At 50.6% G+C, this 10369-nt stretch overlaps 1 protein-coding gene across 1 annotated transcript; it reads left to right on the plus strand.

Moving 5' to 3' along the window:
* Positions 1-371: 371 nt before the first annotated feature.
* LOC119106450 (uncharacterized) lies at positions 372-7990 on the plus strand. The gene is made up of 4 exons (XM_037230096.1): positions 372-530; positions 4228-4332; positions 5018-5284; positions 7456-7990. Exons 3-4 carry the CDS (start codon positions 5076-5078, stop codon positions 7910-7912), a joined length of 666 nt encoding a protein of 221 aa, XP_037085991.1. The 5' UTR covers positions 372-530; positions 4228-4332; positions 5018-5075; the 3' UTR covers positions 7913-7990.
* Positions 7991-10369: the final 2379 nt, after the last annotated feature.

Below are 10369 nucleotides of genomic sequence, written 5' to 3' on the forward strand. Positions count from 1 at the left end.
GAGGGGCCCTTTGGGCTCTTCTGAACCTAAGGGGGGGGGGGGCAGGTGACCCCTGTGTCCTCCCCCCCCCCTCTCCTGTGCTTGCGCCACCGCGGCCTCCATCTAGATCCGCCCCTGGGCACTGACAAAACCATATCGCGGGACGATGCGTAGTACGGCGTAAGGAGAGAACTAAGAACGATAGTGGAGGCGAAATGAGGCAGAACCCCTGACAAAGCCATGTTCCGCGGTGTCTCGACATCCCGACCTTGACACCATCGGCGTCTCGGCACGATTCGCTGTTGCCTACCGCCGAGAACGGCCTTGAGAGGGAGGCCACATTTCGCCGCCCCCCACTGCGGCAGTGCGTTGGTCACTGTGCTTCTGGGACGCCCATGAGGAGCTGGCAGTCGGCTTTGTCGGCGCGCCTGTAGCGGTGAGGACTCATCCTCGGTTCAACCATGAACGAACAGGACGTGCAGCTGGTGAACCAAGAAGATATCGGCCATCTTGTGGCCCGTTTGAAGGCATATGGCCCAATCACAGCCAAGGTAAGAAGCTCCTGAGCCGCATCACTTCATCAACGTGATTGGTTAAAATGGGTCGTGAAAGAACTCAAACTGCCTCAAGAGGCTGCACGTTCACGTACGTTAAACATGTTCAACGATATCGCATTCCGTGATATGCGACCATGCCCAAGATGCGGCTACGTGCTATCTACAAAGCATCGGTACGACCAGTCAACGAGGCCTGACGAGTGACTTGAGAAATGATACAAAGTTTAAACTAAGCCCCGGCGTAGCACACCGTCACGCCATTTGGAGACCAAGATGAAATTGGTTGGCTACTGTGGAAAGTAACGCAGGCAGTATTTACGCAAATGAGGTCTCTTTTTCAAGGTGTGTGTCACATCAAGATAAGGCATGCAAATCAGCGGCGTTAAGAAGCCCATTCTGTGCAAAGGCGATGAGACGTGGACGGTCCCTGATTTGGTTTCCTAGGTGGGCTGGGAACCCTAGTGCCGACGTTGAAAACCATTTGCATAAATCCAGTCTCAAACAACCGCACGAACAGCGATTTCCCGGCGGGACGGCTCTGCATACGCAGGACGCCGGGCTGCGACTTAAAGTAACCCTCGATTATGTTCTGAGTCTTTGACCTCAGCGCGGTTCGGCTCCAGCGTGCTGCACCAGTGCCGGATTACTTGGCTGTCCAACGAATTAACGTTGACTCGGATGGCAGGTCACTGCCGCTCAGTATAATTTTGTTATGGGATGACTGCTGACCTTGTGAAAGGACTTATATTTCTGTCGTTATCCTCGTAGTATTCACCCAGGAGGATGACTATTACCTGATATTGAAACGAACCAAGAAGTCTGTGATATCTACTGAGACGTAGGTAGGGTATTCATAACTAAGAATTCCTGAGAACCACTGCGGTTGATTTTATGCACTTCTAAACCGTCAGACTATGTGTGTAATTTCGTACCTTCGTTTCTATTTCAGTCTACTCGCCAATGATTTGACGAACTCAGCTCCATCTCCTACTCACACGGAAACGTTAAAGCAACCTATTTCGTTCTGACCATAGGTAAACCTTGTTATTCCAGCTCATACAAGAACGTTTTCAAAGCGCACAACCTATCATGACCATCGCAATCCTGTCCCTGCCGTTTTTAACAGCAGCCTTCGAGTGGCCACGGTTTTATGACTCTCCAAGGCAGCAAAACTTGGCGTCTCACTATCGTCTTCCGAATCGCAGAGTTAAGCGAACGCATAGGAGTGGATGACCAATGGCATGCCACAACAATCAATCTGAGACAATATATTGTATTCTATTAAGAATTTGAAGTTCTATCTTATTTGCAAATGCTGAACATTTACAACTCACGAACACAACTAAACCTAGCGTCCATAACGCAATGCAATGCACATTCGTTTACACCACTGCGATCTATGTTGCCTGAAACATGTCGATGAGGATGTAACAGCGGACAGAAACACACAACGGTAAACAAACCACTAGAACCACTGTGACACCCGACGAGTATATGGCCCCCGGGCATTTCACATACCAAGCCACCGCATCTCGCTCACAAAACCCGTCTCGCTCGCGACGGGTTTTTCCATTAGTCTTCCATGTGAACGTGAGCATGAGCGTCGGATTAGTTTTTTACTGGTGGAATCCATGGGCCAGTGACGCCACCACTCGAGCTGCTTCGTGTGGACCACGGTATCGCCCTCAGCTGCTACGCAGCTCCGCGTATTTCCTCCCTTCCTCTTTCAAGACGTCGTCGCGACTTCGGCTGTCGAAGTTGGCTTGCCGCTTCGGCTGCTTTGTCTCTGGAGGCCGGGAGGATTGGCCGGGGCTGTGACGTTGTTGTAGTAGTAGTCTGGCAGGCCCTTGTCTGCCACCTTCCGCTGTCTGACGGACACCTTCCTGAAGTGCTGCTTGAGGGTGTTGGACTAAAGCTGGGACACACCAGAATCCCGAAACACACGGTTTCATACATGAGCGAGGAGCCGTCCATACTATAGCTGCAATGGCGGCACTGCTTTGGCAGTCAAGTCGAGGCGCCCGCATTGTTGGCACTAGGTTGATTTGGGCGCGGTGAGTGCCCTCCAGTCGGCAAGGCGCTTAAACGTTACAGTTGGCGAGCAGTGTCAGCGCTCTAGTCCGTGCAGGCGGGGCGTATGGATGCTTCAGTCCGAACAGAGTACCTACTGGTCGTGCGCGCGGCAACACACTCCACGGTCTCGGTCCGTTCGGGCCGCACAGAGGTCCTTATGCCGATGCCGCCACCGATGGCCCCGACTGTTGGCGCCACCTGGCGGCGCTGGTCGGCCCAAGCCGGCACCGGCTGATCTTGAACTGGGCTGTCTCGGTGCAAACGGACCTAGTGTTATCGAACTCGTCCTGACGGCTAGCGATCCCCAGAGGCAGCGGGGCCTCACGCTACCTACATCGCGCCGGAACGCGTCACCGAACTCCTGCATAACGTGCTGCGTCACGGCTGTCTCGTTAGCGTGCTGTTGTGACTTGCACTACTTATCTTGCCGTTAACGCGAGGGATATTGACCTAGGCCTGACCGCGAGCTTGACGGTCGGCCGAAGCCAACAACGTAAGCGATGAGTCCATCACGAAAATGGCGACGTCCTCGGGGCGTGCAGTACCACTGGGGTCCCGATTAAGGTCGAAACGTTCATATGTGTGGTTGACGCGCTCGTGAAAACGCAGGTCTCCCCCCCCCCCGTCCTGAAAGGAGGACGGAAGTGCATTGACCTTGGTGTAGTCTCCTTTCACAACCGCGCTGCTCTCATTTCGAACGCCGACGAGAGTAAAAGAGCGTCCTGATGGCGTCTGTGTTCTCAAGTGTTCTCATGGGGCCAAGATGGATCCCATGGTTCTCTCCTCAAGTATATGATGTTTTCCATCAACAGAAGGCTGGGATAGATCTGGAATCTAGATAAGATGTCCTCCCCATTTTTTAACGTCAGGAAGGGTTTTCAAACGGGCGAGCTAACCAAGAAAGGAGTGAACCAGGCGTCATCCAGCATTAACAGAATCGTCTCGGTCGATGAAGTGCCCGGAAGCTCTCAACAACGTTGGGAATAAAAGCACGCGGAAAGCAATCTCTTTATCGCTGACCTCTTTAGTCAATGATTGGAGAAGAATGAATTGGAATCAGTGCGCGTGATCGTGCTTGCGTCCTTGGGCATAGGTGCAAGGAACTATCGGGCTGGGCTGGGGGCTGTAGGGCGTTCGAGCTCCGAGCTTTTGTGTTATTTTACTACTAGGCTCACGTTGGTACATGAAGAGACATGCATCAAAATTGCTCCGAGCCCCCAATCTTGGGAATCTCCCTTGTTCCTGTCCTCGCAATCAATACCGCGATCATTTGCCTTCGTGGGTCTGAGGGGTGACGAAACTTGCCTCAAGCAAATGGTCGGGGGCGCCGAAGGGGGTACGGCACTCTGGGAAGTTAACATTGCCAACGTTGTGGGGGACACTGCCGTCCTGATGCAGTGTTCTCGAAACGGTACTGCTTACGCTATACCTACTCTTCTCTCACCCGAAATGGTGCTAGTCCATGTCGCCACAGCTCTCGTCTCGGGTTCACCGAAGGTGTCTCGAACACCCTTAGCCATAGGTTTCGCAAAACTTCTATCTCGCCGTCACCTCGAAAGCTTCTGGATGACGATGCACGAACCGTTGTCATCTAATTAGGGGCCCGTTCTTCTTACAGACGCGGTGTCTGCTGCTTCTGATTCAGAGCGGTATCAACACGTGCAAGCATTGGATCTACGCAAGCTCCGACACGTCGAAGCCGCTAGTGTCTATTGTAATCATGGTCAGTAGACAAAATAACATGCTTAAATGAGCCCCATGCAGCAGACAATCCGTTGAAATTCGACAGCTGTGTAACACCTAAAGCAGAAAAACCTGTAAGGCCCCAAGCAAACATATTGGAAATGTTCGCAAGGTCTCCGTAGGTGCTGCTGCTTCGAGGGAGATTTTGTGTAGATGAAACTCATGAGTTCCAGAGCTCTTATGCTAATTAATCAGCTTTCGCATACCATGAGATACAGGCTTAACGACGTTGGGGAGCCGCACTGGATATTCGACCTATTTGGTGCTCCGATCTCTGGTTATGATAGCGAGCTCACCTGTGTCACCCTCACCTGTGTCAATGCATTCGTGACTTTTAGCACAGCCGAAATGCTGTATACCGACATTATTTCAATCATTTCCTTGTCTATTATGCCTCGTTTCTCTGAATCCATAAGGCCGAACAACCAGGGCTGAGTTTCTTCTGCTTACACATCAAGCTGTTGATTAAAGACCGAACTAAATGGCTCCAGACGCCCGCTATTAGCGTGCGCATTGAATATCGGCCTTTTCTGGAAGCTTTCCCTTCCGTAACTTCACACTCCGTTCCTTCAGCGGGTCACCAGGCCTGACCTGGGCCGGCCTCATGCGCTCGTTCTCCTCCAACTTGACCTGACCCCGACTCTCCCCCTGCCGACCTACGACAGTTGGCCGCGCCAGATTTGGCACGTGGTCGACGCCTTCGCGCCGGAGGACGCAGCCAGCATGCGTCGCCTGACTGCCGCCATGCTGGCGCCTGAGCTGCACGAGCGCCTGTGGCGGGTGCCGTTCCGTGCCGACTGCTGGCCCTGCTACCTGGAGCCGGTGCTGGACGACGTCCGTCACCAGAGAGGGTTCAGCTCCAGACTCATTGACGCCAACACGTTGTTCGTCAAGGAGGCGTCTTCGCCGGCCGAGGCTGTGACGACCTGCTGGTGGCGTGTGCTCAACTGCCTGGGAGAAAGGAGAGGCAGCTCTGGCCGAGGGAGTTGTGTTCGTGTGGTGACTCTTGGATCTGGGTTGAGATGGCTCCTTGCAGCCAAGGCCTGTTTTACATTGCATGTAATGTGAACAGGTGGGAGGTGGAATATCAGCTTTTTAGTGGTGCTACGGAAATGCAGTACCCGAAAGTAGGTATTTGCCAAATATGAACGATTCGTTAGTGAAATATTATAAGTGCACGTTCATACCCTTGAATGCGTGTACGGCTGACAGCGTGTTAGCATGGACCCGAGTGGGGGTAAATTTGACTCCCTGAGAATCTTTTCGCAATGGTTTCTAAGCGTCGCAGTTTAACCGCGCCAAAACTTTGCATAGCTATAGACAGTTGAATAACGATCGCTTGACGTAAAAAGCAGATACCTCGTTAAGCCACTAACCTACGGTAAGTCAAAATCAGGTCATGGATTCGGCGAAGTCAATTTGTCAAAATTTGACCATGCTTTACCCTCATTTTACCCGAAGGTCATGACCTAGTAACCTCAGCCTTTTGACCCAAGTGAGACCACCTGCAGACCAATACACCTTGTAGATTTTGTGTCTTTAGCTCTCTTAGTTCCTGAGATCTCAGTGTGGGGGGGGGGGCAAACTGACCCCCCACCCGAGAGAAAGGAATCCGGCAGGCCATCCGGGCGCGTGTTAACACGCGTCCGGGTGACCGTGTGAGTATCTTTGCTAAGGAGGTGCTCAAGTTGGTCCCATGAGACCTTAAAGTTAAGAGAGCTAGAGACACCGAATGTACAGAGTGAGGTGGCCTGTATGTGAACTCATTTGTGTCCAGATTTGAATTTTTTAGGTCATGACCCTAGGGTGAAACAATGCCAAATTCTGGGTTGTATTTAAGGTGTCCTCAGACCTCATGCAGCCACCATAGACCTAGATGTCGTTGTGTCGAGTGACTTAAATGCCGTTAGCGCTTATTCCAATTCATTGGCCTTGCTCGACCATTTAGAGAGTCGTGACGGCTAGCAACCTACGAGTTTGCTGTATTGTTTTCAATTTCAATAAGTGTCAGTGATTATGATAGGTGGTATGTTCCTCAAAACAAAATGATGCCCTGCGTTATTTTCGGTAGTGATCTAGTCTGACGTGTAAGAAGTCCATGGAAAAGTCTTTTACGTTTGCTGTTATACAAATCAAAATGATTATTAAGAAGTCTCCCATAACGCAAGCACCCCCCGTAAAAAGGAGATTGGTTTGGGACTCGGTCTGACGTTCATACCTGACCAAAGGCCAATTTTAATATGTCGCTGTCCTAAATTAGATTGCCTAATTGTATTACAAACGATTCCAGAGATGTATGGTATCGTCTACTAATCCGTTCTCGCATGCAATTGAACGGTATCGCAGAATGTTACTTCGATGATAGAAACAGCCTGATTTTGACCTGCAATGGGACATCGACCTTACAAGACACATTTCAATCTTATCAACAAAAACATCTACTATGAAATTGCTAACAGTATGCAAAGTTTTTGGTACGACTTCCCCCGCGCCGTACGGAAATCATTTTGAGAAAAACAAACTTTCGCGGGTCACCACTGGCCCCACCCAAGCGCGTGTTAATGCCCCCAAAGAATCAGAGACCAGGATGTGAGCAGACCACCTATACTATTGCTAATGTCATGACGAGATTCTGAAGCGCCAGAATGTCGAGTATTTTGGATTAGTGCCGAATGAAAAGATATACGACAAGGGGCACCAGTACGACCAAACACCAACAGGGCCGTAGCAAATCGTACGAATATTTGTGCGGTCCTCATGAATAGCTACGTTCCCTGCGATTGTCGTCAGTCGCCCTATGTGTACAGATCATGGGTAAAGCTCCTCCTGAATGGCTGGTTGCCACTTGAATGTTTCCAGTCGGTCGATGCTATTCCGAGATATCCGGGGGAAGGTCTACGCCCGGGAGGTTGCAGTTGACGAAATACCCCGAACGGTGCTGGTCAACATAACTGAAATAGCTTGCATATAATGTTGCCGTAATCTTCACCCACGGGTACTGAACCGCCCTGCTCACTGCATGTACTAACGTCAGGGGGATGTCACGCGCGGTCGACAGGTGATGCTTCCGCTGACTGTATGCCCGCCTGACACTCGTTCACAGCCCGCCGGGCGTCTCCGTGAGGCCTCTGGACAGTATCCACCTGGACACCGTCAAGCGCTTCTGGCCGTACACCGCGGTTGTTCCCGACGCCGACGGTCTGATGCGCGACGGCATGACGGTGGGCCTCAGCGCCGGCGTGTTCGTCGCCGCCGACAATGACGTGGCGTCATCACCTGACGGCGAGCTCGTCTGCTGGGCGCTGCTCAACAGGAACGCGATGCTTGGCTTCCTGCACACGCTGGAGACGCACCGGCGGCGAGGCCTGGCGCGGCTGGCGATGGCCGAGCCTCACCCGGCTCTGCCTGCAGCGCCGCCTGCCCTGCCTGGTCGCAACCGCCGTGCCGTCCGTAATGAACATGATGGAGCCACTAAGCTACAGTTCGGTCTGCAACGTGTTCTGGGCGGAAGTCCACCCAGCAGAAGGCGGTGCGACGCAGGAAACAGAGTCGGACGATGACGCCCACCAGCAGGGCGGTCCGGCGAAAACATCTTAGCGCGTATAAATGCCGGTCAAAGTCTATAAATACAAACTTTAAACGCGTTTATATATATATATATATATATGTTTGTACACATATAATTATATATATTAACATGAATGACAGCTGACGGTCTGCGTTATAACAGTCTAGCATGGAAGCGAGGCTGGGTGTGATTTGGCCAGACGACGGAAGGCCACTCGCGCTCGACGTAGGTGGCATGTTGTCCGAAGGCCGATGACGCGCGCTCCAGCGCGGCTGCTGGCACGTTAGCCCGCGCTGAGGCTAGTTTGACTTTGCAGTTGCTTACATGTACATATACTTATCACACCTATATACATATATATATATATATATATATATATGTCCGAGAAGTTCAAAGTAACTTTCCTCACATGGCAACTTTCAAGACTCTGCCCCCCCCCCTAATAATTTTGAGAAATCGACACCGCTGAATGCTTCTAGGCGTGCACAGCGTTTACAACCATTCTCAAACATTGCTGGGGCAGCACTATCAGACGTCGAAATGAATTGGCGATCGGACGACATGACGTTTTCTGAGATAAAACGGTACCTTGCATAATGTGGTCAAAACTCGTACCGTAGCTTGTTCGCTAGCTACCAGTGTCCCGGCTAAAACTACTTACAGGCGCAAGCAAATACAACCACTGTGTATTTTTGATAGCATTGCTGTAGTGCGGTCAGTTGCCAGTTCGCCAGTTCTGTTTGATGACATTGATATTTGCCGGTCCAACGACCCACTGGCGTATGCACTCCGTGCTGACGAACCGGCTGTCCCTGGAGTTACTGATGCAATGAAAAGTAGGCACTATCAGAAGCAAATACATCTCGCTGACCGGGTGAAATGACCTTTCATTGCGTTTTAACGGCGCATTGGAAAATTTTCCCAAGGCTGGCCAGTAGCGTGTTCTCCATAATACAGTGGCCCGACAAACGTACTTTCAAGCGCACACCAACACCGCCACTTTGTATTTTCGTTAGCAGTGATTTAGAGCTGTTAGCTGCCAATGAAACAGCTATATTTTATGACGTCGTTGCTATTTGCCCGTCAATTACCCAACAGTATATGCACTTAGTGCTGGCTACCCGACTGCTTCTAGATTTACGAATGGCAATATAAAACGCTTTATGCGTGGGCGGCGGGTGCGAGCATGTTTAAGCGTTGTCGTTACGGGAGCACTGTAAGACACCGGTATAACTGCCGATCGGACGAAATGACATGACATTTTCTGCGTTATGACCGTGCATTGCAGAATGTGGCCAGGGCCGGCCGGTGGCGTGCTCGCCAGATCACAGTGACCCGACAAAACTCATTATAGGCGCACGCCAACACGACCACTTTCTATTTTTGCTCGCATTTATTTGGTGCTCTCAGTTGCCAGTGCGATAACTATGTTAAATGACGGCATACAAATTTGCCGATCGATGATCCAACGGCGTATACACTCATTGCTGGCGAACCAGCTGAATCAAGAATTAAAACGCGCTCGGGTGGGGTGGGGGGGGGGGGGGGCAGGGAGCTAGAATCGCTTTTGAACTAGGGTGGGTGTGAAAAATTCCATCGCAAAAAGACCGTGCGGGAGTGAAAAATCCATTCACAAAAGACGGAACTTATGAGCTCGTGACGGATGCTTCAACAAACAAAGACATCTATTTTAAGTTGGCATGGAAATAAGATCAGAAACCTGACAAAAATATTTCGTTTTTTAACGTCTTACGCCATTAAAGTGAAACAGAATACATTAACACGCGTTCGGGTGCGGGGGGGGGGGCAAATTGAACTCCCCTCCCGAGGGCTTTTCCCGAGTGGTTTTTGAACAGCGCGGCGTAGCCTCGCCACATTTTGCATAGCTTTAGAAAATTGCATTGCAGATCGTTTGACATACCAATTTTAGATGTACCTTGTAGCGTCGCTGACCTATGACACGCCAAAGTCAGCCCATGGTTTCAGCAAAGGCAATTTTTAGGGAATCGTTCAATCTGAAACAACAACGGAGTGTTTGACGAAGACATAAACATCTGAGATGCTTTCTTGAGCACCGAAAATATTGAATGAGCAAATTATGTTGACCTAAGGTCATGTATGATGGTCAGACCAAGGTCAAAACCAACCTGATTCATTACTCGAGGGGTTGCTGTATGGAATAGTTTCTGGTGCTCATGTCGAATTTATTGACAGCAGGAACCGCATTATACATTTTCCATTGACTTCTTGGAGGTCAGAGCAGGCCATTGACCTGAGACGACACGGGTCGAACGTTTTGTTTTTAGGAACATACTGTCTAGCGTAATCTTTGTCGCTTATCCAAATGAAAACGCAGAACAGTCTTGTATCATTTTGATCACTATGGCCTTCAAAGGGTCAAACAAGGTCGATGACCTCAAATGGGCTTGTGACCTTTGCTTAGAGACAG

The sequence above is a fragment of the Pollicipes pollicipes genome, unplaced genomic scaffold (assembly GCF_011947565.3).
Source record: "Pollicipes pollicipes isolate AB1234 unplaced genomic scaffold, Ppol_2.1 Scaffold_6138;HRSCAF=7277_pilon_pilon_pilon, whole genome shotgun sequence".
Taxonomy (NCBI): Eukaryota; Metazoa; Arthropoda; class Thecostraca; order Pollicipedomorpha; family Pollicipedidae; genus Pollicipes; species Pollicipes pollicipes.

Bases quoted from the DNA above. Each gene is read 5' to 3' on its own strand.
- LOC119106450 (XM_037230096.1), top strand. From the start codon at position 5,076: ATGCGTCGCCTGACTGCCGCCATGCTGGCGCCTGAGCTGCACGAGCGC. The intron at 5,285-7,455 runs GTGGCGTGTGCT...ACTCGTTCACAG, and splicing joins GAGGCTGTGACGACCTGCTG to CCCGCCGGGCGTCTCCGTGA.